Source organism: Sporothrix brasiliensis (assembly GCF_000820605.1).
Source record: "Sporothrix brasiliensis 5110 chromosome Unknown Cont14, whole genome shotgun sequence".
NCBI lineage: Eukaryota > Fungi > Ascomycota > Sordariomycetes > Ophiostomatales > Ophiostomataceae > Sporothrix > Sporothrix brasiliensis.
Genome location: NW_024467133.1, coordinates 731,124 through 757,982, shown reverse-complemented (window position 1 = coordinate 757,982; position 26,859 = coordinate 731,124). Strand labels below are relative to the sequence as shown.

The following is a 26,859-nucleotide window of genomic DNA, read 5'->3' as shown; positions in this document are numbered from 1 at the left end:
GGGGTTTCAATAAATTATACACTTTCTCACGCAAGATAGACCGATACTTTGGTAAGCCGTCGGTCAAAGTGCCCGAGCAGGCAGCCTCGAGTTACTTTATAAATAGTCAGCCCGTGGAGTTCCAAGACAGGGTCTACGTCTCGAAATTAACATGAGAGCAACAAGAAGAAGAATGACAAAAGAAGAACAAAACTGTCTCGTCTAAAACTTCAATTACTTGAGCAACATGTCTTCCGGAAGGTGTAAGTACTTTCGTCCACGGATCACCCCGTTCGCAAGGCGATCGATGCCAACCTTCCAACAACTAATACGCCCTAGCCATTACATCAGCGGAATGGAACGCCTTTTCCAGTCAGTTTATGAAGCTTGCCACCGCGGGCCCGGGGGTTGCCCCAGCGGCACGTATGGTCAAGCGCGCCCATGAGCTACTCCCCTTCTCCAAGGCGACCATCGTCGTAGACATGGGCTGCGGGCCGGGCCAAATCACCGACACCGTACTAAAGGACCACCTGTCTGCGCTTCCACCAACGGCCACGGTGGTCGGTGCGGACCTGAGCGCGCAGATGCTGGAGAGCTACAATAAGCGTAAACAGGAGGAGGTCAACAGTGGTAATACGTACTGGTCCCGTGCCCAGACGGTGCAGACTGACGTCACCGATTGCGCCGCGTTTTCCGACGGCTCCGTCAGCCATATGCTAGCAGGCTTTCTGGTGTTTTTCGTCCCCGCGCCGGAGCAGGCCCTGCAGGCGATGAAGCGCACGCTTACGCCGGGTGGGGTTCTGTCCATGTCGGCATGGACGAGCAGCCACTGGGTGGATCTAATGTATTACCCGAAGAAGGTGCGGCCGGACTTGGTGATGCCGAGGCTACCAAATACGTGGACGTCGGTTGACGGCGTGACGGCGCAGTTAAAGAAGGCAGGGTTCCAAGAGATTGAGGTTCTAGAGACGGAGGGGTATTGGCCCTTTGACGACTATGACGAGGCCTGCCGCTTTATCCTGACGAAGCTGCCTCTAAGCTCCAGGGTGGTGGGACAAATGACGGAGGAGGAGGTGCTAAAGACGCATGAATTGATGGTGAGCGATTTGAAAGAATGGTATCCCTCCGTCCCGGCCAAGATGGTCGGTAATGCGACGGTTGCGTTTGCTAGGAAGATATAGAGTGACGTGCTTGCGTCTGTGAAAGCGTTTATCTGATCAATACCAGCTACATTATCTGTTCTGTAAGTGGTGAATCGGACTGTAATCGTACTTGAGGAGGTTGTTGCCCTCGGTGTCCATATGTCAACAGTTGAATACTGGTCAACGACTCCTCGCATGAACGCGATCTTTTGGGTCCGGACCCTACGGGCTATTTTTGATTTAACATCCATTCCACCTTCTCTTGAAGAGAAAAAAAGAATAAAATGCGATAGAAAACAGCGGGCATCGCGAAATGTATGAGAAATAAGATGAGATAGGATGAATGATTCGAAACAACGTATTGTTTAGTGCTGGCTCGTTTTATTTCGGAAAACGTTTAAATAAATTGTGTAAAAGTGAAAAGGGAAAGAGAACGGCGGGTTGGTGTATTTAAATTAATAATGACTCTCTACTATAGTACATACGGTCGGTGATTATTTTAAAAAAATTTACTCGAGATGTTTACGTTGCCTTTGATATCGCCTTTGTTACTTGATTTGTTCACTAGTCCTTGGGAGCATTGTTTCATCAACGGCGCAACTAGGATCTGAAAGACATCTGCAGTGAATGCACATGAAAGAAAGGCTACTGTTTTCAAGTAGACTCATTCTTTATTCTTTATTGCCCATTGTTCGATAGTGGCGGTACCTTTTTTTCCCTTTGATATTCCATCCACCTTTGGTACACCACCTTTGTTTACACCGCCTTTGTGTCATCCTCCACATGGGTGCCGACAGTGGCCTCGGTTGTGGTCTGGTGCGTACCGGTTTTATGGTCGTCGGGTATGAGAATGCCCTCGAGCTTGTCAGGCACCAAATCCTCGACAAAGACAGTCTCCGGAGCCACGACACGAGTTGTTCGTTGAGATAGGGGGTGCGTACGGTGTCGATGTTAAACGAGACGGCCGAGCGGGTAGACTGGATGCCTTTGTAGTAGCCGGTTATGTGGGTTAGTTTGAAGGGGTCGTTGGTTAGGGACGATATAGTGTAGTAGGTTAAGCCTTGGAGCGTAGCGTTGATAATGTAACTTTGTATATCAACATACGAAGTGGTAGTTAATCATTATTATCGTTACCACTGTTAGAGAAAACGGCAGTGATATAACCTGCCCGAACGTTGTAATTTCTTTGAGCGGGAATCAATTAATCAAAACAATTAAAATTTAATCAGTAAATATGACATTTATTGTAAAAGAAAAACGACGAAATGTTTCAATAAAAAATACCTACATATTATTTCTGCGTTGCTCTCTGTGACAAAAATAATAAATCGCAACACAAAAATGTGGGGCAACTCGGGATCGAACCGAGGACCTTCAGATTAATCGTATGACAGAAGTGGAACTTCAGTCTGACGCTCTCCCAACTGAGCCATTGCCCCTGCATTTTGTTGGAGTGCGGCGCTTTACGTTGGTTTAAGAGGGAGTTAACAAACCTTACAGGTGCCATTGACCGCTAAGTCTCGCCCGACGCTCCCCGTGGCCCCTAAACGCTGCCAGTGACCTGACCAGGAGGGATACCCCGCTCAGGGCGTTTCTGCCAGAGAGCTTCCGTATTGGGCAACTCCCAGGCTATGAGACGCTCCTGCCGGGACAAGTGTCGGACGCGACCTTGGCCGTTGGGAGTCGCCGTGTCGTACCTTCCCCAACGGTGCGTGTCACTATGTCTGCGTCGTATGCTGACCCCTTCCGTGCCTTCCATACCTTCCCTAACAATGACTTCTCTTGTCCCGTCCTCCTCGTCCTCGTCTCCTAATTACACACCATCGCATTCTCGCACGCCTTCACCAACACACACAATGGGTCTCCCGCGACAGGAGGTGCCTGGGCGCCACGACTACGAGAACGAGGCCGTCGTCCGCCGCAACGCCCTGCCGCACCGCACCTACTACCTGCCGCCCGAGGCCACGCTTTGCCTGAATGGCAGCGACGGCGAGTGGCAGTTCCACTACGCCGACTCGCCGCTCAACGCGCCTGATGCTGCAGCCGCGAGCTCGTCGTCGCCGGACTCGGGGGATGGCTGGTCCCCGATCACGGTCCCCGGCCACTGGCAGCTCGAGGGCCGCCTGCGTGGCCACGGCGACGCCTGGGGCATCCCGCACTACACCAATGTGCAATACCCCATCCCCGTCGCGCCGCCCTATGTCCCTGCTGTCAACCCCACAGGCACCTACCGGCGTGTGTTTTCGGTGCCATCTGCATGGGCGGAGCAATTCCCGGGTGGTGGCGGCCCGCGGCTGCGTCTGCGGTTCGACGGCGTGGACAGCGCGTACCACGTCTGGGTGAATGGCTCGCTGGTCGGCTACGCCCAAGGCTCGCGCAACGCCGCCGAGTTTGACATTACCGAGGCGGTGGCTGCTGCGGCCCACGCCCACGAGGTGACGCTGGTCGTGCAGGTCTACCAGTGGTCCGACGGCTCGTACATTGAGGACCAGGACCAGTGGTGGCTGTCGGGTATTTTCCGCGACGTGCATCTGCTTGGTTTCTCGGCGACGACGAGCATCGACGACTGGTTCGTGCGCACCGACCTGGACGCCTCGTACACGGATGCGGTGCTGCGCGGTGCTGTGACCGTGCGCACCGTCGAGCCTGCTACGCTGAGCCTGCGTCTGCTGGACAAGGAAAGCGCAAGCGCCCTCGTGGGCGAGACATCCGTGCACGTTCATGCTGGTACTCTTGCAGCGACCCCCACGACTATCGAAATTGCCTTGCCCGTGGCCAATCCACGCAAGTGGACGGCCGAGACGCCGTACCTGTACCGGGTCGAGCTCACGCTGCGCCCGCTTTCGGGCAACGACCGACCCCACACTGTCCATCAGACCGTGGGCTTCCGTCAAGTTGAGCTCCTCAACGGCTTACTGTGTGTCAATGGGGTGTCTCTCCGCTTGCGTGGCACCAATCACCACGAACACCACCCGCTGCACGGCCGCGCCGTTCCCGGCGACTTTATGCGCCACGACCTGCTGCAGATCAAGCAGTACAACCTCAACGCTCTGCGCTGCTCGCATTACCCACCACACCCGCGTCTCCTGGACCTGGCCGACGAGCTGGGCCTCTGGGTCATAGACGAGGCCGACCTCGAGTGCCACGGATTCTACGACGTCGTGGCACGCCCCCTCGACATTCCCGAGGAGATGGACTACGAGGAGCGCAAGAAGCTGACCTTCCCAAAGGCAGCCGCCTTCACATCCGACAACCCCTCGTGGCGTGCTGCGTACCTCGACCGCATGGAAGCCATGGTGCAGCGCGACAAGAACCACGCGTCCATCATTGTCTGGTCTCTGGGCAACGAGGCCTTTTATGGCCGGAACCACAAAAACATGTACCACTACGCCAAAGCGGTCGACCCGTCCCGGCCTGTCCACTACGAGGGCGATGCCCATGCCGAGACGGCCGACATGTACTCGTACATGTACCCGTCCGTGGAGCGCCTGGCGAAGCTGGCAGAGACCGAGGGCGTCGACCCCAAGACGGGCCGCTACGAGAAGCCCATTATTCTGTGCGAATACGCCCACGCCATGGGCAACGGCCCCGGTGGCCTCGCAGACTACGAGGAACTCTTCCGCACGCACCCGCGCGTCCAGGGCGGTTTCATCTGGGAGTGGGCCAACCACGGCCTGTGGAAGGACGACGGCGGTGGCAAAGCGTACTATGCCTACGGCGGCAACTTTGGCGACGAGCCCAACGACGGCACCTTTGTCATGGACGGCCTGTGCAACAGCCAACACCAGCCCACGCCGGGCCTCGTGGAGCTCAAGACGGTGGTGCAGCCCGTGCGCGTATCACTCGGTTCGGGCGCCGGCAACAGGACGCTCACAATCCAAAACCTCTACGATTTCATCGACCTGAGCCATCTGGCGCTCTCCTACCGCATCGAGGATTTCTCGTCGGGCGACTCCCACAGCCATGTCCTCTTTGCTTCGCGTGAGCTTGCGCTGCCGCACATTGCACCGCACGGTGGAAAGGACACGGTCGTTCTGGACGGCATTGACTACTCCGCATACAAGGACAACGCCGATGTTCTTCTTACCGTGCTGCTCTCCCGCAAGGGGGAAGAGTCCGGATGGAAGGACGTTGCCCATTTCCAACAGTACTTGACCACCGCAGAGAAGAGCCACCTGGCGACTATGCCTCTTTCCAACGTCTTGTCCGCTACGACTCAGACCGCTACGGTGCAGCACGTTGGATCCACAATCACGGCCGCTGTTGGCCCGCACGCGCTTGTGTTCAGTGCCGTCCGTGGCAGCCTCACATCATGGACTGTACGCTCTGGTGGCAAGAGTGTCGTCGTTCTTGGGTCCACCGACGCTGCATCCACACTACCGGCAATTGCTCCCGGTTTCTGGCGCGCACCCACAGACAACGACCGTCCACTGTCCGTTCCCTACTGGAAACGCTTCGGTGTCGACACGCTCGGTCTCCATCGTGTTGTCTCGGTCGACCACGCCATATCAGGCGAGACTGCGACCGTCACCATCGAGACCGTCATGGCCGCCCCTGTCCTGGGCTGGGGCTGGACCTGCCGCACCGTCTACACGTTGTCGGCCGGCGGCCTGGCTGTGGCGGTTGCCCTGGCGCCCTTTGGCAGCGCCCCGGACCACGTCCCCCGCATCGGCCTCGACGTCCGCGCAAACAAGTCGCTGCAGAACTTTGCGTGGTACGGCCAGGGACCCGGCGAGTCGTATCCGGACAAGAACCTCAGCCAGCGCGTGGGGGTGTACGAAGCCAGCCTTGCCGATCTGCAGGTGCCGTACGACGTGCCACAGGAGAATGGCAACCGTATGGGCACGCACTGGATGACGGCGACCGCCCAAGATGGCCATCTTCGCCTCCGTTCCACGCTGAGCGATGCGCCGGAAAACGAGGGGCGAGCGATATCCGGCTTCTCCTGGGCCGCGGGACCGTACTCGGCACGGGTCTTGGACGCAGCGGCGCATCCGTGTGACCTGGTCGGCCAGGAAGACGCGGATGCGGTGCTGCTCCGCCTTGATGCGCGTGTCGCTGGTGTCGGCTCGGCCGCGTGCGGGCCAGGCGTGCGGCCCGACCTCTTGGCGGCCGTGGAACCTGTGTCGTTTGCCTTTGCTCTGGAGGCAACTGTCTAAGGAGGATGTCTACGTAGGGTTATTTGCAGTCTTGTAGAATGTCAGCATCTACTTGTCACGTATAATATCATGGAACGAATTGTCAAAATGAACTTGATGGATTTTGAAAGAAGTAGAAAGAAAAGAAACGAAAAAATAAAGCAGAGAGAAGGAATGGGCCGGTTTAGTATCTATCTAGGAATCTCATAGCACATCAAAATAATCTGGTGCTCGAGATGAAAGTCAAATAAAATCAATAGAGGAAATCAACGATCAGGAAAACAAAAAAATCAACAGAAGGAAGATAACATAAAGAATCTGCAAACTTACTTTTTTTTCTTCTCATTTTTGCGTTTTCGTGTTTTTTGGTGATTGTTTTGTCTGTTTTCATCCTTTTTTTGGTTGCGGTTTTCGGGGTCGCCTGCTTGGTTTGTTAGTAGTCATTGGGGCGGATTGTACGCCTGATCTTCGCGGAGCACTCATCGTTGGCGGTGCACGGAAGGACAAGAAATAAAAGAAACGATGCGGAACAATGCGAAACAGGGTGGAACAATAAAGGTAACGAGATGCTATGGGAAGGACGAGCGCGGGCGAGGGGTCCAACAGGAGAACTCTTCCAAAAGCCGTAGTCCCATGAGGTTTGTCAGGGTCAGGATGGGATGCAGGTCTCATCGGCGTCTGTTCTCGCGTTCGGTGCCTCCAACGATCCTCGGGAACAATAACAACACGTCAACGATCTGGCTGGTTGGCGATTGGTTCAGCTTATGAGGCGTCGTAGAGAACGTTCAATGAACGGTGTCGTCCGACAGCCAATCATACAGGACCTCATAGCACGCCAAGACGTCGCTTCCCAGGGGCCCAACAGCCGCGAGCGTGACACGAAGAGTCGACGTGCCCTCCTCGGACCAAGAGAACTCTTGGTCGCACACTTCAATCATATATGCTTGCCACTCGCGGCGGCCGGCCACCAATGTGCCTTCGTTGCGAAGCTGCGTCTTGTGACCCAGAGTGGTGAATGTGCCACTCATCCCTCTACACTGCACGGTAACGGTGAAGTGCCAGTACTGGCTGGCAATCGCCGAGTGGATGGCGAGCATGCACTAGATGCTCGGGTTGAAAAAACGACGTGCATGTAAATCCTCGGGGATCTGGATGTCGTATCCAAAGGTACGACGTATGAAAAAAGGGGGATCCATCTTGCCAGGGTTAGGAGGCTATTAATGTTTTTTTTGTCTTTGTTTTGGAATGTTGTGGTGGGTAGAGGAGAGTAGAGTACGAGGGAGGTGGAGGCGGGAGCGGGTGAGGAACTTTTCCTCTCATGTTGTCCTTACAAGAACGGAAAGATGTCGTCATCTTATACTCGGTCGGGAACATTCGACATGTTCGCAGTTCGCAATGTCTGGAATTTTGAACAGACACAGAGGAAGCCTAGATGATAAAATAAACTTCCATATTGTTCGCGAAAAGAAAACGAAATAAAAAGCCCATTTGTTCACGCTGGTGCATTTTGGCATCTACAGATGTAAATGTGTTCGTGCATCTGTGTGAACAATGGGAATGCTTTGTGGACCAATGAATGCAAACAAAACAAAACAAAACAGGGGAGACATACCGCAAAATAAATAATCTGGGCACTTGTTGATGGCTCACGCGAATGTGTGACGCAAGCAAACAGATGATAACACAAGAAAAGACGTTAATCGAAAAAAATAAAAAGCACGGCGGTCCAATTCGCCACGTTGCCAACGAAATAGTGTAGCGCGAACTGCCCTCGACCCTTGTCGACTCTCTCGGGTTCAGCCTTGCATTTCCTGCCTTAGGTGCACATCACAGGCGGGACAGGCCTTGACCCCGATGAACGCCGCGGCCAAGATAAGGCTTTCGACACGGTGTTCTATCGTTTTCAGGCGTTGTACGTCTCTGTCGGAAGCGCACGCGAAGACGGAGACTTTGATTTTGGCGAGACCCCAGACTTCCAATTTCCCAGCGCTGTCGCTGTCAACACGGAATGTGACTTCGTGCACATTGTCACCTTTCACGTAAACACCCTCTTTGAGCATGTCAACAACGTGGGTACCGAGGACGTACGGTGTCTGCTCGTCGGTGACAATAAACTGCGCGCCAACTTTGGCAGCGCCCGTTTTGTTCACGAGCTCATTGACGAAATCTGGCTCGATACTGTACCGTGCCTTGACAAGCCCCGGCAGGGTGTGTTGGTATACGCATTCCTCCGCACGATCCACCTCTAGAAAGAGCGTCATACCTTCGCTTTCTGCGTATCCTTGACCGTGTTTCACTCGACGCCGGGGTTGGGTGGCGGTGTCCATGGTGGCTCGAGCGGAAGGCTCTCGTCTGCGTTTCACGGTAACGGTTGCGTATGCCCGTCGGGATGCGTTGATTTTAAATATGGGGGAATATGCGACGTGCATTGATTGCAGGGGTGTCGTTGTGGCACATATCGTCGTGGAGTGGTAGGATAGGTGGCCTTAAATACCTGTGACCGGGAGCTTGATATGCGCAGTGTGGGCAGTTGAATGTCTGCCGAGCAGAAAAGACATTGCTTTCTTTGTGATGTTTTCACAATCGACGGCCCGCATTGTATCGTACAAAGAGCAGTCGGGATGCTACGGGGGATGAGTGAAAGCGGGCGAAATGGGGCAGGATGGGGCAGAAGGGAACAATGGGGTCTATTGTCGGCCCTCCAAAGAGCATTCTGTAGATGTAAACAAAGGAGATGCCGTGTCTGCACCATTGTCGAATGGCACCCTTGCCATCATGGACCACCATTCACGGTGCTTGAAGAATAGTGCGACAATCAACAGCTTCACAAGGAATTGGTCTTCCATTGCCTATTGTCCGGTGATCTGTACTCATTGTCGAAGACAGACCTAATGTGAACCCAAATAGGCTTTTTCGCGTGCACTCTGATTTCATTGACTATCCCTGGGATATTTTGGGTGTGCTTCCGCTTGATACTGCTCTTCGGGCCATTCTTAATAAATGGCACAAGGTTCTTTGGCTGCTCTGCTGCTGTACGCTTTCTTGTTAGGTTTTTCCTCCCCGCTGGCTGTACATTGGATCGTTCTTGCCCAATTTTGTTGTTCGGCACGGCAGGCGGGCGGGCCAGGCCGTGCGAGGCTGCCGAGCCTGTCGCTAACAACAACCTTCTGGCCAACAGTGGTCTTCGCTGTACGAATGTACATGTGCTGCACCAACAATCTGCTCCGCATGGGGCGCACGAGAAGGTGACCCAAAAGGGCATCGCTCTTCAGAATGCGGGGGTTGGCGTAGAGGCCACCGTTCATCTGACAAGGCGCTCCTCACCTGTGACAGGGACTAAAATAGGGTCCAAGGTCCCCTCTTTTGTCGTTTTAGCGGCTGTTACGTGCTATGACGCGATTGCCCAACTGGCTTGGGGACCTGGGCTGGGGGCCGACTCTGCGCGCCCTTCTGGGTGCTCTTTGTCTCCAGGCTTTATTGTCCTCCCGTGTCGTCCCTGGCTTTCTCTGGTTGTCCCTGAAATGCTCTTTCTCCCTGTACTGTATTATTAGAAGCCCTCTCCTTTCCTTGTTCTGCCAAATTTCACCTGGATTTAGCTGCTCCTTGCAGGTCTGCCCTGGGTGACGGCTCAAGCCTGCAGCTGGTACCTACGTCAACCTACGCAGAGCAGTGGTTGAATCTCCTGCATTCTCCCATGTAAGATACATTCACATTTCCCAACGACCGCATCGGCAACAACATAGACATACATACCCCTCTACCATGCGCCGCTCTGGACGCAGTGTCAGCCGGACGGGCTGTGCGACGTGTCGGCGGCGGAAAGTCCGGTGCGACGAAGGCCGCGGTGTCTGCGGCAACTGCACGCGCCTGGGCATTGCCTGTGAATGGTACCCGGCCGGCGAGATTGCGCACCGGTCGCGGGTGAACACGGCCTGTGAGAGGTGTCGACGAGTCAAGGTAAGAAGTTCCTGTGAGCGTGAGACCGCTTTCTTTCCTTTTCTTTTTTTGCGCCTGCTCACCTTCAGATCCGCTGCACCTCCTCAGCGTCGTCCACTGGACCTTGTGCACCATGCCAGCGGGCCATGGTCGACTGCATCAACACCAACCAGGGCATTGGACGGGGAAGTCCGGCTTGGAGCGGCAAGGCACCCGTCGACGCTGCGGACATGAACTCGCCAGCATCCATACGGTCGACCGCGTCGGCTTCCCGAGCCAAACCCGGCGCGCGGCCACTGGCCCCGTCGCAAGCACACAGCGCATCCCACACATCCCACACATCCCACGCACCCATGCCTGCACCGCAACGGCCACTGGGCACGTTTGGCACCAACAGCAGCCATCTTCTGCCCGACGTCGCGGAGCAGCGCCGCCTGATCAATGCCTACTTTGACGGCCCGCACTACTTTTGCTTTTACTCCTTCATCCACCCGCCGACGCTGATGCAGCTGTTTGACAGTCGCCTGGTGCCCGACTTTTTGCTCCTCGTCATCCTGGCCACTGCTCTCCGCTTCCTCGACCCGCACGACCGACGGGCCGACGCCTGGGCCGACGAGTGCCGTCGCCTGGTGATGCTCGAACTCTTCTCGCCGCCGTCGACGACCACGCTGCAGGCGCTGCTGCTGCTCCAGCGGTTCGAGTGGCACCGGGCCAGCCACGTGGCGGCTTGGTTTTTGTCCGGGCTGGCGGTGCGGCTGGCGCATGGCCTGCAGCTGAACCTGGAGATTGCACAGGCGGCGCCGAGCCAGAGCCAGGGCCAGGGCCTAGGCCAGAGGATCCCGGTGACGGTGCGCGAGGCGCGGCGGCGGCTGATCTGGAGCTGTTTTGTCATGGAGAGCCTGATTGAGAACGGGCGCCGGCCGCTGGCCAGCCTGGACGCCGGCGCCATCGAGGTGCGGCTGCCGTGCAACGAGCAGGCCTTTCAGCTGGGCCTGGAGACGGACATGCCGACGCTGCGCAGCAGCTTGGCCGCGCAGGAAAAGCCGTCGCCGGCGCCACCGTCACATACACCGGCACCGACACCAACCACGTCTATGGTCGAGTCGCGCCTCGGCATCTCGACGTTTCTGGTGCAGCTGGCGGCGATGCGGCGGGCCATCCTGGACTACACGATGCCGTACCATCCGCGCAACAAGCAGCACGTGGTGGAGGCCATGGCGGCCACGACGACAACGGCGTCGCTGCCGTCGGTCGCCGCGTCGCGCACGCCACCCACGTCATCGCCGCCGTCGGCCCCACCACACGGCGTGCCCTGGACGGAGGGCTCGCTCTTCTTTGCCTACAAAGACCAGCTGAACCGTTGGCAGGAACGGCTGCCGCCGGAGATGCGGTTCACGGCGGAGATGCTGTACCGGCGCCGGTCGTCGCAGCTGGTCAGTTTTGTGACGCTCCACTGCCTGTACCACGGCTGCTACTGCGACCTGTACCGCATCGGATCGTACGTGCGCTCGCTGCACCGGCTGTCGTCGTCCTCGTCCTCGTCGGCGTCCACGTCCCCACCCGCCGACTTTTTGGCCGACTGCCGCCGGGGGCGCGTGCAGCATGCGCTGGCCATCTGCCGCGTCATCCAGGAGAGCATGCGGCACCAGCCGACGGGCCACGACCCGGTGGTGGGGATCAGCGCGTCGCTGGCGCTGCGCGTGCTGGTGATTGAGCGGCAGCGCGACGAGGACGCGCTGCTCGGCGTGACGGCGCCGCTGCTCGACCAGTATCTGGCGGCCGCCGTGGCGTGCGGGACAGAAATTGCACAGCGGTCGGTGCCGATTCGCGACTTGTTCTACTCGGTGTGCGCGCTGGCGAAGCAGCACGGCTACGACGTGGGCGTTGTGGACACGGGGGCGGCGGAGAAGGCGACGGCCGTCGACGATGCAGACGCCACAAGCGGACACAGACACGCCGACCGCGCCGCCTCGCCCAGTCTCCGCACCTATGGCACGTTTGGCCGCATCCAGAGTGCCCTGGCCTGCCGCAGAGACGTGCTGGCGCCGGCCGCGTCGACGGCCACCGACAAAGAGAGCGATCTCTTCCAGCACTACGGAGACGGTGCGCGGGACGGCGACGACCAGCCGTCCTCCCCTGTGCTGCCCGCCCTCTCGACGATCCGGTCGCCTGTTCTGGCGGCACCGACGGCCGCTCTGCCGACAGAAAGCACAGACGAGTGGCGCCTGGATGGTCCGTGGCAGACGGCACAGCCGACAGTACAGCCGACGGTACAGCCGCCAGTACAGCCGCCACCGCAACCATACTATCCCTACGAAACGTACAGCCCCAACGAGATGGGCGTGGCGTCTGCGTGGGGCGACGGAACGCTCAACTTTTCCATGACGCCGACGCAGTTTGACTGGATCAACCAGAGCTTGGGGTTTGACTTTAACGGGAGTGTTTTTGGAAATCTGTAGCAGCAACAAGCCAAGATTGCACGAATGTGCTGTTTATTTTGTATGTTATATATTATTTTTATTTATTTGGCTTGTACGTCTGCTCGCAGTCAACGTCGACCGTTACCTAGGCCTTCGCGTCCTGAAAACGCTTCGGCGTGCGGAAAAAGGCCTCCCTGTTCTCGAGCCCGCCCGGCTTCCAGTACTCGTACTCGATCCAGGCATTCTCCTCCATCTGCTCTTCGGTGGCCTCGAGGTAGGCGCCCATTTCCGGGTGCAGGGGCACGACGCCGCACTCCGCGACGTAGGCGTCCCAGTGCGCCAGCAGGGCCGTCAGGCGGTCGGGCTCGTCGGCGGCCCGGTCGTGGATCTCGCCCGGGTCGGCCTTGAGGTTGTAGAGCTGCCAGGCATGGGGGCCCTTGGGCGCGGGGATGAAGACGGCCTTCCAGTCGGCCTGGCGGATGGCGGCGCGGCCGCACAGCTCCCAGCCCTGGACAAAGTCGGGCGGGTGCGTGGAGGGCGCCTCGCCGCGCAGCCAGGCGGCCATGCTCTTGCCGCGCATCCCGGCGACCGGGCGGCCGTTGTAGAGCGGCGCGGGGTGGTCGACGCCGGCGAGGTCGAGCAGGGTCGGCATGATGTCCATGACGGTGGCAAACTCGTGCTTGATGGCGGCCGGCTGAGCGCCGAGGCCCTTGACGACGCAGGGGACGCGCACGCCGCCCTCGGTCGTGTACAGCTTGAAGAGGCGCGAGGGCGCGGTGGCGGCCTGGGCCCAGCGCGGGCCGTACCAGACGAAGCTGTCGCGGGCGCCGATGTTGTCGAGCGCGTTGTTGTAGTGCGCGCGGATGTGGCTCATCAGCGGGCCCTTGACGAGCGGATACGCCTCGTAGGCCGCGCCCTCGGCGCCGTTGTCCGACAAAAACATGACGAGCGTGTTGTCGAGCTGGCCCGTCGCCTCGAGGTGCGCCACGACCTTGCCGACGTTGGCGTCGATGCACTCGACCATGCCGGCGTACGCCTCCATGGCGCGGGCCGAGTGGGCGCGCTCGGCGGCCGGCAGGTCCTCCCAGGCCTGCGTCTTGCCGTCGTCCAGCACCACGGGGTGCGCCTCGGTGTCCTCGTCCATCAGGCCGAGGGCGGCCATGCGTGCCAGCCGTTCTTGGCGCAGCACGGCCGGGCCCTTGTCGTAGACGCCGCGGTAGTGGTCGACGTGCGCCTTGGGCGCCTGCAGCGGCCAGTGCGGCGCCGAGAAGGGCAGGTAGGCAAAGAAAGGCTGCTTCTCGCCGTCGGCGCTGGCGTTCGCCGCGTCCAGCTCCTCGAGGTACGCCACCAGCTTGTCGCCGTAGCCGTTGCTCGAGTACCAGTCGGGCGGCAGCGCGTCCAGCTCTTGGTACACGCCGTCCTCGCTGTGCAGCGCAATGATGCTCGTGTCCAGAAACTGCGGCGTGCCGTGCGCGACCTCGCCCGGCGGCCGGTAGTTGAAGTGGTTCGAGCTGCCCGGCAGCAGCGCAAACGACCGCTGGAACCCGCGCGCGTGCGGCGACCGCTCCGGCTTGAGCCCCAGGTGCCACTTGCCCGCCATCATCGTGCGGTATCCGGCGTCGCGCAGCACCTCGGCCACGGTGACGACCCGCTCGTTGAGGTAGCCCTCGTAGCCGGGCATGCCGCGCTGCGGCTTCGCGTCAAACGGCTTGCCGCTGTCTGTCAGCGGCTCGCCGTCGAAGCGCGACCACCCCGTGTAGTTGGTAAACTCGACCAGGTTGCCCAGCCCGGCAATGTGGTGGTCCGTGCCCGTCATGATCATGGCCCGCGTCGGGCTGCAGGCCGCCGCCGCGTGGAAGCCCGTGCAGCGGACGCCGCTGGCCGCCAGCTTGTCAATGTTGGGCGTGTGGATCTCGCCGCCGAAGCAGCCCACGTCTGAGAAGCCCAGGTCGTCGGCGACAATGATGAGGAAGTTGGGGCGGCCGGGCGGCCTTGTAGTAGGCGCGGCGGCGGCAGGAGTGGCCATGGCGGCGTTGGTAGGTGTCGATGGAATGGAGATGGCAACGTAGGTAATGTCGTTTTAAAGGAAGGTGAATTGTGGCAAAGGGTAAGAAATAATTTCTTTATTTTGTGAGCGATATGAATTGCACGTTTGAAATAAAAAGTGAAAATTAAAAGAAAAATAAACATAAAATATAAAGGAAACACAAAAACGAAAAATATAAAAAATAAACAAAAGTAAAATATTCCACGACACATACTCTTTACTCTGTTTCCACAACTGTCTCGATCGACTCTGTCTGTTCGTTTCTGTCTTTCTGCTTAACCCCTTCATGATCGCTTCTCCAAACATACCCCAACTTATTGCTCTGTCGTCTCCACTTACACATCCACACTTACGACTCCAACGTTGCGGGTCGCTGTCTCTGCCGGCAGTCAGCGAGCCAATCCCGTGTCTCCAACTCCGCGACAGCCGCGATGGCCGCGACAACGGACCCAGGGGTCAGCATGGCGTGCTGCCGCTAGTGATAACTGACAGCCGTAATCCGTAACGACCTTGGGCGACATCCACGAACCGCGACTGTTCCACGCCCTCCTTTTTGGACAACAGTTCGAACGGCAACCGCATGCAGAGGAACGTGTGAGGATGTGGACAGCCCTGCAGACGACAAACGAGCCACCCTTGCACGAGGTACCCCTGTCCGGCACCGACGAGGTCTCGACGCACACGCCACATCTCGTGTCGATGTTGTGATCGGACGTGGTGTTGATGCGTGGAGACGGCGTGGTGGCTGCCTCCTTTTTCCCCTGTCGTCGTACGATGCACGTTGACTTGCTATAAGAATGCTCGCCAAGCGATCTGCAGTCCTGCCAACCGAGTCGATGTCAACGGCCACGTCCTTTGCTTCACAGTCCACCAACGTCCACCATGGAGAAAGAATCCGCTCCCGCTGCCGCCCCGGCTGACGCCGCCGCTGGGACATCGCCGCCGCCGCCATTGACAACGCGCCAGCGCGCCCGCAACAGCATCTTGTCCGCCCGCTACGTCTTCCAGAAAATGACATGGCCGCTCTTCTCGGCCTGGATGATCTCGGCGCTCATCAACATCATCTTCGGCTACGAGACCACCAGCTTCTCGGGCGTGCAGAGCATCCCCGGGTTCACGCGCGAGTTTGGCGCCGAGACCAAGCCGGGCAGCGGCAAGTACGCGCTGTCGCCGGCGCGCGCGTCGTACACGTCCTCGACGGCCTTTGCGGGCAAGCTGGTCGGCGCGCTCGTGGCGCCGTTTCTCGTCGAGCGCTGGGGCCACAAGGTGGCCATCTGGACGCTGGTCGTCGTCGTCTGGGTCGGCATCGTCATCGAGTCGACCGCCAAGTCGATTGCCCAGTTCATCGTCGGCCGCATCATCATCTACTTTAGTGTCGGCCTTGCCGAAGTGACGTCGACGTAGGTGCTTGTCCTGCTGTGCCGCATCTGCCGCAAGTCCAAGTCTGCTAACCTGACAGTGGCTACCAGTCGGAGATTGTGCCCGCCGCCATGCGCGGCACCGTCGTCGGGTCGATCCAGCTCTTCAACCTGTTCGGCCAGATCTTTGCCGCCGGCGTCAACCGCGGCTTCTCGACCAACGCCACGCGCGCCGGCTGGATCGTCCCCGTCGCCCTCCAGGCCGCCATCCCCGTCCTGATCTTCGTCGGCACCTTTTTCATCCCCAGCTCGCCGCGCTGGCTGCTCAGCAAGGGCCGCAAGGACGAGGCCGTCGCCGTCCTCGACCGCCTCCGCCCGCAGGACGACGTCCGCGCCGGCATGAGCCGCCTGGAGATGGACGCCATCGAAGAGGCCCTGGCGGCGCACAGCCAGCACGACGGCAGCAAAGCGCCCTGGACCGACATGGTGCGCGGCACCCACCTGCGGCGGTCGGCCATTGCCGTCGGCCTGCTCGGCATCCAGCAGTTTCTGGGCCAGGGCTTCGTCTCGGGCTACTCGCCGCGCTTCTACGCCACCGTCGGCCTCTCCGCCAACGCCTTCAACTACAACATCGGCTCCTCCACCATTGGCTGGGGCGGCTGCCTGCTGGGCATGCTCGCGAGCGACTTTGTCGGCCGCCGGCCCATTCTGATCTGGGGCGCCGTCGCCCAGACCGTGTTTTTGTTCCTCGTCGCCGGCGTCGGCCTTGCCAAGAACCCCGACGGCACCGACGGGCGTGCCCTCGTCGCCGGCGTCATGCTCTACTTTTTCTTTTACTCGGGCACCTGGGGCCCGCTCGTCTTTACCGTCGCCGCGGAGATGGGCGCCGCCGACCTGCGCGAGAAGACGCTCTCGCTCGGCATTGCCCTCAACGTCGTCACCGCCTTCATCGTCAGCTTCTGCGTCCCCTACATTCTCAACGACATCGGGGCCGACATCGGCTGGGTCTTTGGCGCCATTGCGCTCGGCTGCGCCGTCGCCACCTACCTCTGGGTCCCCGAGACCAAAGACCGCTCGCTCGAAGAACTCGACGAGCTGTTCCAGGCGCGCACGCCGGCGCGCCAGTTCAAGACCGCCGAGACCCACGGCGCCGGCAGCCGTGTCACCGCGCTGGAGACGACTGCCGGTGGGAAGCTGCAGCAGCTGGACGAGGAGAATCGGGTGGAGGAGGTTGTGTGAGCGGAGCAGTATTGAGCGGAGCCGTATTGTGAGCGGAGCGTATTGTGAGCGGAGTATTTTTGAATAATGTACATGTGTATCATCTCAAACTACTCCGTATCGTCATGAATGAATTTGAGCGCGAACAAATGTAAATGCAACGTGCATGCCGCCCGGGTTCGGTTTGACTCGGATGTGATCCGACGGTTTCATTGGTCAAGCACCCCTGTTAGGTCTGTCCTGCATATTGCCTGCCTAATTTACGCGCTGGTACGGGCGCCTATTATCTTGTGTTGCATGATTATTCGTCCCCTCGTTTTTGTGTTGCCGTTCTTGCTTTTCTCGTCTTCCTTATCTTCCCATATTCCCATCATCTCACTTTCCCACGACCTATCATCTCATCTTCGCATCTTCTCATCATCTCATCATCTCATAGTTGTCTCTCATAGACATCATTTCACCTATTTCGACGTCACCTTATCCGACTTCCTAGACAATGGTTTCGCATCAGGATATGAAGAAGCACCGCGAGCCCGAGTGTACGGGCATCACGCAGGACAAGAAATACTTTGATGTCGGGTCGTCGTTCGTCAAGCGCACCTTGCGCCGGCACGAATGGATGGAAAATACGATTGGCTGGAAGCCTCCAGCCAACTTGCCGCAGCGATGGACGACCGACGGCGCGGTCCTGCAGTATCTGCGGGAGCATGCCCCCTCGATTCCCATCCCTCGCTTCCGGCACACCATGGAGGACGACGGGGCCTTTTACTTTTGCACCGAGTTTGTCCCGGGCATCAGCATGGTGCACCTCACGCCCGAGCAAAAGGACGTCGTCACAAAGGAGCTGATGGTGCACTTGGCCACGCTCAAGTCGCTCCGCTCGGACGCACCGGGCGTGCCCAGCCAGACTCTCCTCTGTCCGCCGCTGCGCATGCACCGTGACTTTTGGAAAACTCACACCTGCTGGCGGCCCAAGACGGACCTCCCCAAGGGCGACTACGTCTTCTGCCACAACGATCTGAGCCAGTACAACGTTCTGGTCGATCCCGAGACGCTCAAAATCAACGCCATCGTCGACTGGGAATATGCCGGGTTCTGGCCAGAGTGGTTCGAGCGACCGTACTGGACGCGCGAGGGACCCGGCGCGCCGCTGGAGGGTGAGTTGGATGACATAGATCAGGGTCGCGAGTGGCTGCGGGAGTACTGCGACGAGGTAGAAATGCCGCACCTGCTCACACTTTTAGAGAAGGTGGACAGAGCTAAGGAGGAATAGTGGTCTCCATTATGATGTACCTAAGGGGTAGCTAGCTATCTAAGTAAGAGAGAAGAAATATCACATCAATCCATCAATCCATCAACGACCCCATCCATTCATCCCATCTGTCCATCCACCTGTCCATCCATCCCATGAATCCCGTCAATCTCCATCCACACTGGCGACACCTGTCTTCATACGAGAGTGCATCTGCAGCGTGTCCGGGCAGTGAATTTACTTGTTTCCCTTCGCGGCACAGGTGAGACACGAATTATAGGGTGCCGTCGACGAAATGTCCATGCCGCAGCCGCCGGGACATTTGATGATCTCGCTCGGCATGTTGATCGTATCCCGTGCCTGTATTTCCAAGACGGGTCAGTCGAAGCTCGTTGCCAGCAGGACGTATTGACTGTGAGATGTCTTAGCTAATGGCTTGTTCTGAGGGCTGTTCCGAGTAGATTATTTGGAGAAAATTGTTCAAGATTGTTCAGAGAAGCTTGTTTTGAGACTCGATAATGTTTTGACACTTTGTAGTTAGATGCTGTTGATGGATGAAGAGAAGAAGACATTAACATCAACACAGGGCAGACGAAGCCGGTTTAAATACTTTTTCAAAATGTCCTACAATGAGGCCTCTCCTACGTCCATCTTGAAGTCCAGAGATGGATGCAGCCTTGTCGCCTACGCCTGGAAAAACATCACAGATGATGGCTGCTCGAGATACACACAGACTGCCAAACGTGTCGAGGGCAAAGTGCGCCTTGCAAACATCGCCTTGGTTTAATTACTGAAGGCTAGTCGCCTTTTCATAATTTCTGGCATAATGTCCAACAAATTACATGGGACGTTGGTATGGGCCGTTGGTATGGGCCGTTGATATGGGTCGCTGGTACGCCTCCATGTTGGCCGTTCAAACGGGCCGCTTATGTTGACTGGCAGCAGACACACTTTTGCAGTGGCAGTAAGGCGCCTAAGAATGCATGAAATGCATCAAGTGATAAATAGTGGGCTGAAATGAATCAAATAGGGTATTGTGAATACAAGGCGATCGTATATAGCCAAGCTGGGTGGTTGTTTGTTTACAGAATAGTTACGCCCAGCCAATGCGAGGATACACGACGTGGGAATCATGCGTTTCTCTACCTGTAATTGCGAGATCATGTGACCTTTGATATATACGTGGTGTCCTGCTGGAGCCTCATACGTATAGGTGACTGATACTAGTCGTATTATTTGAAGATATCATCGCCGCGAGTTATCGTGGAACTTGGTCTGACCCAAATAGCATTGGGACGTGCAAGTCGCAAGTCATACTGCTTTCCTCTGGTGGCAAAGCTGTCACTGCCCTTACGGGTAACAGTGGAGAGCTAAAGCTTAAAACGCAATTTACGGCCAACTGACGTCTTCACCAAGTGGGAGCTAAAGTGGGGAGAGAGTTGAGGTACGACGTGCAACGTTTTCTGGGGGATAGGAAGATGACCCGAGTGGGACTCATTCACAACATTGACTTGCATTAACCAATCGCAGGTCTCCCGTAGACCTTGTTCAATGTCCGCCGACACCCGACTCCCGCGAGCCGACCCAAAAGGACGGATAGCAGCAACCTGCATGTCTGTTTCTCATGACGTTTGAGCTAGAACAGTTTACGCGCTACAGTAGGCAGTGAGATTGTCACATTTTCCAGTCTTGTCTGCTGTTGCTTCGTTTACGTACCCATGTGTTGGCTGCTGCATCATTCATTGGCATTTGGACGGATGGCGTGGCCGCAAGCGATGCTTCAAACGGCCATTCTGTTGTCATTATAGTCAATCGTTAAGAGTAAGCAGGACGTTGTTCCTCGCCGTGTATATATTGTATCAGTATTGCATCCAGGTTTCCCTTTTACACCTGTCACCAACGCACACCACCTCGCCACCATGAAGTTCTCAACACTCTTCACCCTCGCCTCGACGGCCGTGGCAGTCCTGGCCAGCAGAGCCTCGCTGCCGTCGTATCCTATTGTACGTGACATTCTTGCCGTGTGAAGCTTGGAACCACCCACTGACAACACAGGCCAACCGCAATCCGTACGTCTCCGCATGGGTCACGCACGACGCGTCCCACGACTTCCCCTCGGCCCGGCCGTACTTTTGGCAGGGCCAGGCGTTGACGTGGCAGGTGCTGGCCAAGATTGACGACACGGCCTACTGCCTGTTCAGCTGCACGAACACGACGGTCCCGCCGGCGACGCAGCTCGATCTCGAGTTTACGGCCACGACGACGACCGTCACCCTGCAGGCGGGCCCGGCCGTCGTGACGCTCGCCTTCTTCTCGCCCGTGTCGCCGGACGACTACGTGCGCCAGTCGCTGCCGTTCAGCTACCTGACCGTCGAGGTCACGGGCCTGAAGAAGCCCAAGCACGGCGACTGGCCCGTGGTCGACATCATGAGCGAGATTGACGCGTCGTGGACGGGGCAGGGAAGCAACGTGCAGGCCTTCTTTTCGGAGACAAAGGGCGGGTCGCGCCTGTTTGTCGTCAACGGCACGCGCCCTGTGACGTTTGGCGAGAACAACCAGATGGCGGTCTGGGGCAACGTCGTCCTGGCCGCCCACACGCGTTTCGGAGCCGTCTCGTGGCAGGCCGACACGGGGCCCAACAACGCCGCCCAGCTGTCGACCAACGGCACGCTGACCGGCAAGACGACGGGCTACGTCCCGAGCAACCACCTGGCCCTGTCGTACCGTCTGACAAAGGGGGGCAACAACAACAAGCAGGCCGTCACCTTTGTCGTCGGCATCGAGCAGGAACAGGCCTTCAATGCGTACGGCGAGCCGCAGGCATTCTACTATCGATCCCGCGTGGCGGCTGGCGCCGAGGCGGCCGTCGACTATGTGTTTTCCGACTTGGACGCCGCCCGCGCCGAGGGGCAGAAGGTGGACGCCACGGTGGTCCGCCAGGGCGCCGCGTTCGGGCCCAACTACACCGACATCCTGGAAGCCTCGGTCCGCCAGACGTTTGCCGCGCTGGAAATCGTCGTGCCGGGCGACACGCTGGACACGGCCAAGGCCAGCGCCTGGATGAAGGAGATTTCCACCGACGGCAACGTGCAGACGACGGCGGACCTGCTGCCCAAGGCCTGGCCCATCTTCTACGTCATGGCCCCCGACTACATGCGTCTGCTGCTCAACCCCCTGCTCGAGTACGCCCTGACGTGGCCGGCCGAGTTTGGCTTCCACGACCTGGGCAAGAAGTACCCCAACGCCACGGGCGAGACGGTCGCCGCCCAGGAGGCGCTGATTGTCGACCAGACGGCCGTCATGCACTGGATGGCCTACGCGTACCAAAAGGCCACGGGCGACACCGCGTACATCCAGCCGTACCTGGCGCCCCTGCAGAAGTTTGCCGACTACCTGGTCGACAACGGCCTCTACACCGCCGCCCAGCAGTCGTCCGTCGACTCCATCGGCGCCACCGCCAACCAGACCGTGCTGGCCATGTACTCGGCCGTGGCCCTGACGTCCTTTGGCGCCCTCACCGGGCTCGACAACTACACCCAGATCGGCCGCCGCTTTGCCGACGTCGTCATGGCCGAGGGCGTCGCCGGACGCCACGTCACCGCCCACTTTGGCGACCCGGCCGCGTCGTGGATCTCCACCTACCCCATGGGCTGGGACAAGATGGTCGGCCTCCGCACCTTCAACGCCTCGTCCTACGCCCTCCAGAGCGACTGGTACGCCGGCCAGCTCTCCACCTACGGCATGCCCTTTGACTCCAACGTCACCTACGCCGTCGGCGAGTTCTTGCCGTGGGTCGCCGTCACGTCCGCGCCCGACGTGCGCGACGGCATCCTGGGCGGCATCCACGCCTTCTTGACCAACGGCATCAACAACTCGCCCGGGCCCAACTGGTGGTATGTCACGCCCAGCGCCAACGGCAAGAATCCGCCGGGCACGTGGCCAGGCACCAGCAACATCAACAAGCCCGTCGTCGGTTCCTACTGGATTCTCTTGGCGCCAGAGCTGTATGAGTAGGGTCGTCTTGGTGAGAGGACGTATATTCGGACCCAATCAATATTGTCAGGCTTCCGAGCATCCAGGGACGGGAACGAACCAAGTAGGACAGAGTGTGTTTCAAAAAGTGGTTCGAGACGGAAATATAGTGGTTGCATCAACGCCAATAATTTATTACGGATAATGTGCGTGACAAGGAAATAGCGTTCCGCGCAGAGAACCCAACGTAGAGAGTCATTGCTTGGTTAGCGCGAGTCATTCCGCGTAGTTGTATTTCCGCTCTCCATCGTCTCCAGACAACACTTACCGGACTAGCTTTGCCGGGGAATGGTGACTTCTGTAGGCCAATCAACAACCATCGTTGCCTTCCATCACGACTCGACTGATTCAATCGACTCTAGTGGAGGACGCAGGACGGCGGAAGGCCTTCTTCCTCTTGCCTGCTAGACACGCCGAGGAGCTGTGTTGGTTGTTGGTTGTTATTTGTATTTGCTTGCACTCGTTCTCTTTTTCTATCCTTCTCTAATTACGATCCCTTCAATGGGCTGTTCACTCCATTGACGCCTGCCGTGTCTATTTACTGGCGCCAATACAGTCTATAGCATTCCGCATTTTGTGACTATTTTCTATTTGGATGTCTACTTTTACATTGCCATCGCAATTACCACTTATTTAAATACCCCTATTTTTATCAATCTCCCTCCATTATCCATCGTTACACCACCCATGAACGCATCATGGCCGACCAAGATTACATCAACGTCACCGTGCCGGATCTTCATCTCCCGGCCTCCTCACCTGCTTCAAACACACCACCAAAACAGCCGACACAACCAACACCGTTTAGGGGACGAAATTCAACACATACACAACGCCCTCTTCCTCGCATATCCCGCGACAAAAACGACAATCTAGCCATTGTCGAGACGCACATGGACGCCGCCATACTCTCCACAGCAGCTGCCGACGTACGGGCGGGCGTGGTCGACGACGCGAATGGCACGAAAAGAGATATCGAGAAGGGCGTGACGACAGCTGAAAAGGTTGAGGCAACGCAGATTATGCCACCACCAACTCCGGCAACACCGCACACGCCTGATGGACCGCCTGACCGGTCGATCCCCGACGCCGACCTGATCCCCACCCAGCGTGCCGAGCGCATGTACGCCCGCTACTCGCCCGCCCAGAAATGGCTGTTCTGTGCCATTCTGTCGCTCTGCAGCTTGCTGTCGCCCATTGCCACGACCGGCTGCCTGACGGCGCTGGCCGAGATTGCCGAGACCTTCCACACGTCCGGCAGCATCATCAACATCAGCAACGGCCTGTACACGGGCGCCATGGGCGTGTCGGCGTTTGTCTGGGGCGTCACGGGCGTGCTCGGCGGCCGCCGTGCGGCCTTGCTGCCGAGCGTCGTGGCCTTCACAGCCTTCTCGCTGGGGTCGGCGCTGTCGCCGAACCTGGCGTCCTTTTTCGTCTTTCGGATCCTCAGCGGGTTCAGCGGGACGGGTCTGCTGGTCTGCGGCCCGGCCGTCGTGGGCGACCTGTACCGCCCGACCGAACGCGGCACCGCCTTGGCGTGGATCCTGAGCGGCACGCTGGTCGGTCCGGCCGTGGGCCCCTTGATCGGCGGCCTCCTCGTCACGTACGCGAGCTGGCGCAGCATTTACTGGTTCCAGACGGGGCTGGCCGGGCTGGCCGCCGTCCTGACTGTCCTGTTCCTGCCCGAGACCGCGCATGCTCGCCGCTGGGACGCCATCCCCCGCGACCAGCGCGTCCGCGAATGCCTGGCCGCGTACAGCCCCGTCCGCCTCGTCCGACTCTTCCGCCGCCCCGACCTCTTTCTCGTCGCCCTCGCCTCGTCATCGCTCATCTGGAACATGTATGCCTTTTTCGCGCCCATCGTCTACGTCATCAACCCGCGGCTCCACTTCACTACACCCCTGCAGGCCGGTCTCTTCTACCTGGCCCCCGGGTGCGGGTACCTGGCGGCCACGTTCTTCGGCGGCCGCAACGCCGACCGCGTCGTCAAGGCGTGGATCCGCAAGCGCAACGGCGTCCGCCGTCCACAAGACCGCCTGCGCGCGGCCATGCCGTGGATGGGCATCGGCACGCCGGCGTGCATGCTCATCTACGGCTGGTGCCTGCAGTACGACAAGGGCGGCATTGCCCTGCTGGTCGTCGTCATGTTCGTCCAGGGCTTCACGCAGCTCATGATCTTCCCGGCCATCAACACCTACTGCATCGACGTCGTGCCCGGGCGCTCGACCGAGGTATTGGGCGGCAACTTTTTCATTCGCTACATGTTTGGCGCGGCGGGCACAGCACTGGCCATTCCGGCAACGGACGCCATTGGCATTGGCTGGTTCTGCACGATATCGACGGCCTTTATTCTGGTGACGTTTGCCGGCGTCATGTTGGTGATCTACGACAAGGTACCGCTTGCTGCTAAGCTAAACCCAGACGGGACGGCCAAGGAGAAGGTGGAAGAGAACAGGAGGTGAACGGGCGAGGTGACCATGAAGCATTTCAGGTTGCATAATTGCGTTGATAAATAAAGTAATATAGGTATACATCACTATTTACTGTCGACACTTTGTTATTTCTCTTTCATGCCACCCACCTACGACGTAGGGTGGTAGTTGGCCAGCACGAGGGCCTCCTTGGAGTTGCTGGTGTCCAGGAACCAGCCCTTGCTCTTCAGCAGCGCAATCAGCCCCGCCTGCCCGCTCAGCGCCGTGTCGTAGTCGTCCGTCTTGAACGACGCCTCCACCAGATAGGCGATGCCCGTGCCCGCGCTGTTTTCAATCGGCCAGATCTCAATGTCCAGCTCCCGGCCGTCCCACGTGCCCGCGCTCGCCTTGGTCAGCACCGGCCCGTAGATGGCGCCGCTCGCCAGCTCGTCCGTGCCCCAGCCGTTTGTGACCCAGTTGTCAAACATCTTGGGCGCGTTGGCAATCAGCAGCTGGCGCGAGTCCGCCTCCGTCGGGTCGGTCGTGCCGCTGTACCCGCTCGACGACGCCGTGTAGTCGCGCGACACCGACAGCTCCTGGCTGTCCAGGTACCAGTCCACCTGCGCCGCGTAGTTGCCCTGGCCCGAGTTCCAGCCGTCGGCAAACGCCGTGTTGAGCGCCCCCGTGATGTCGCCGTTCTGGATCGGCAGGCGCCACTTGTACGTCAGGTCGAAGCCGCTCTTGTCCTCCACGTTGCGGATGCGGCAGCTCCACCCTTGTGCATCCAGCGCCTTGTCGAGCGTGTCAATGTACTGCACGTTCTTCTTGGTGACCGTCGTCGGCATCGCAAACTCGTCAATCACGGCCGACACCAGGCGGAAGTTGGAGTCCAGCACCACCGTCGGATCCAGCTGCAGGTGGATCTCGTAGTCAGGGACCATGGGGCCGTCCGCGGCCAGAACGGCGGCTGGAAGGGCCAAGACGGCCGCGAGAAGTGACTTGGTAGACAGCATGTTGGAGGGGAAGTAAGCCGCAGTGATGAGCGAAGGAAAATAGTGAAGTGGCAGTGGTGTTCAGAGTAGATGGTCCAGTCAGGAAAGGTCAAGCAGCTTAAATATGCCACCTGGAGGTGACGTAATTATTGAAATCCACGTCCATGACTTCGGATCACGGCATGCTCTCTTGCCTGGCCATAAACACCGCAGTTGTTTTGAGGCCGCGCAAGATTGTGCACTAGTCAACCCGTGAGGTTTTCAGCTTGACCAGAGGCACGTGTTCGTGTTATTGGTAAATCGTGCAAGGCTGTCGCCCAATAATATGAAAACTAACAGGAAAGCTTAAAATCTGCACAAGCAGGGACGCACCGCAGCCTGCCGTGGTTGCTTTAGCGCATATCGGTCACCGATTCGGTTATCCATCGTGGGGCGGAGGAAACGCCATGCGTGGTTTGTTTAAAATCGTCTCTTTCTAGTCGGCGTCGGTAGCTAAAACAGGAACATGACGTGCGCGACAACACGTGCAAAATCTGCTGTCACCACCGAGCTGCCCATCCCGAAGCCACTCCACCAGGCCGTGGGGGCGCAGAGGCCGTCTCCCAGTCCACCCCCGTCACAATGCGGCTGCAGACATCTAGTCTCTAGACGTCTCCACCAGTATTCCTGTCACGGTCGATTCGCCTAGTTTACCACCACTCGGCTTGCCAGCAACGGGAGCGTCGTCCTGGAAGAGCTGTTGCACCGAAGGACGCTGGCGCTTCATCTTGGACAATGCATGGCGTGTCGAGCGGACCAAAGACGGCAATCGATCTCGTACTAGGCGGCGGAATTTTGGCTTCGGAGGCTCATTTGCAACCTCACCCGCCTGCGTGCGCACCAAATCCTCCGGTTTTGGCTTCGCGATGTCCTCGGGCTCTCCGAGCGAGACTGT

General features: G+C 58.5%; 10 protein-coding genes and 1 non-coding gene across 11 annotated transcripts; 7 read left to right on the top strand and 4 right to left on the bottom strand.

Annotated features, from left to right (window-relative positions):
* Window positions 1–404: 404 nt before the first annotated feature.
* On the top strand, window positions 405–1,160 carry SPBR_03842 (uncharacterized protein; the record flags this gene model as incomplete). The annotated part of the gene is made up of 1 exon (XM_040762132.1): window positions 405–1,160. One exon carries the CDS (start codon window positions 405–407, stop codon window positions 1,158–1,160), a length of 756 nt encoding a protein of 251 aa, XP_040622905.1.
* Window positions 1,161–2,465: 1,305 nt separating this feature from the next.
* Window positions 2,466–2,560, bottom strand: SPBR_09465. The gene has a single exon. It is a non-coding gene; the product is annotated as a tRNA-Phe (tRNA).
* Window positions 2,561–2,977: 417 nt separating this feature from the next.
* Window positions 2,978–6,280, top strand: SPBR_03580 (beta-galactosidase; the record flags this gene model as incomplete). The annotated part of the gene is made up of 1 exon (XM_040761871.1): window positions 2,978–6,280. The coding sequence occupies one exon, from the start codon at window positions 2,978–2,980 to the stop codon at window positions 6,278–6,280; it is 3,303 nt and encodes a 1,100-aa protein (XP_040622904.1).
* A 764-nt stretch (window positions 6,281–7,044) lies between these two features.
* On the bottom strand, window positions 7,045–7,356 carry SPBR_03874 (uncharacterized protein; the record flags this gene model as incomplete). Its single annotated transcript, XM_040762164.1, has 1 exon — window positions 7,045–7,356. One exon carries the CDS (start codon window positions 7,354–7,356, stop codon window positions 7,045–7,047), a length of 312 nt encoding a protein of 103 aa, XP_040622903.1.
* Window positions 7,357–10,021: 2,665 nt separating this feature from the next.
* On the top strand, window positions 10,022–12,654 carry SPBR_09231 (uncharacterized protein; the record flags this gene model as incomplete). The annotated part of the gene is made up of 2 exons (XM_040767357.1): window positions 10,022–10,216; window positions 10,285–12,654. The coding sequence occupies 2 exons, from the start codon at window positions 10,022–10,024 to the stop codon at window positions 12,652–12,654; spliced, it is 2,565 nt and encodes an 854-aa protein (XP_040622902.1).
* Window positions 12,655–12,760: 106 nt separating this feature from the next.
* SPBR_03660 (arylsulfatase) lies at window positions 12,761–14,641 on the bottom strand (the record flags this gene model as incomplete). Its single annotated transcript, XM_040761950.1, has 1 exon — window positions 12,761–14,641. The coding sequence occupies one exon, from the start codon at window positions 14,639–14,641 to the stop codon at window positions 12,761–12,763; it is 1,881 nt and encodes a 626-aa protein (XP_040622901.1).
* A 903-nt stretch (window positions 14,642–15,544) lies between these two features.
* On the top strand, window positions 15,545–17,259 carry SPBR_03685 (uncharacterized protein; the record flags this gene model as incomplete). Its single annotated transcript, XM_040761975.1, has 2 exons — window positions 15,545–16,062; window positions 16,122–17,259. 2 exons carry the CDS (start codon window positions 15,545–15,547, stop codon window positions 17,257–17,259), a joined length of 1,656 nt encoding a protein of 551 aa, XP_040622900.1.
* Window positions 17,260–17,734: 475 nt separating this feature from the next.
* Window positions 17,735–18,511, top strand: SPBR_03837 (uncharacterized protein; the record flags this gene model as incomplete). The annotated part of the gene is made up of 1 exon (XM_040762127.1): window positions 17,735–18,511. The coding sequence occupies one exon, from the start codon at window positions 17,735–17,737 to the stop codon at window positions 18,509–18,511; it is 777 nt and encodes a 258-aa protein (XP_040622899.1).
* A 1,898-nt stretch (window positions 18,512–20,409) lies between these two features.
* SPBR_03642 (uncharacterized protein) lies at window positions 20,410–22,504 on the top strand (the record flags this gene model as incomplete). Its single annotated transcript, XM_040761932.1, has 2 exons — window positions 20,410–20,493; window positions 20,546–22,504. The coding sequence occupies 2 exons, from the start codon at window positions 20,410–20,412 to the stop codon at window positions 22,502–22,504; spliced, it is 2,043 nt and encodes a 680-aa protein (XP_040622898.1).
* A 716-nt stretch (window positions 22,505–23,220) lies between these two features.
* Window positions 23,221–24,984, top strand: SPBR_03679 (MFS transporter; the record flags this gene model as incomplete). Its single annotated transcript, XM_040761969.1, has 1 exon — window positions 23,221–24,984. One exon carries the CDS (start codon window positions 23,221–23,223, stop codon window positions 24,982–24,984), a length of 1,764 nt encoding a protein of 587 aa, XP_040622897.1.
* Window positions 24,985–25,103: 119 nt separating this feature from the next.
* Window positions 25,104–25,946, bottom strand: SPBR_03831 (uncharacterized protein; the record flags this gene model as incomplete). The annotated part of the gene is made up of 1 exon (XM_040762121.1): window positions 25,104–25,946. The coding sequence occupies one exon, from the start codon at window positions 25,944–25,946 to the stop codon at window positions 25,104–25,106; it is 843 nt and encodes a 280-aa protein (XP_040622896.1).
* Window positions 25,947–26,859: the final 913 nt, after the last annotated feature.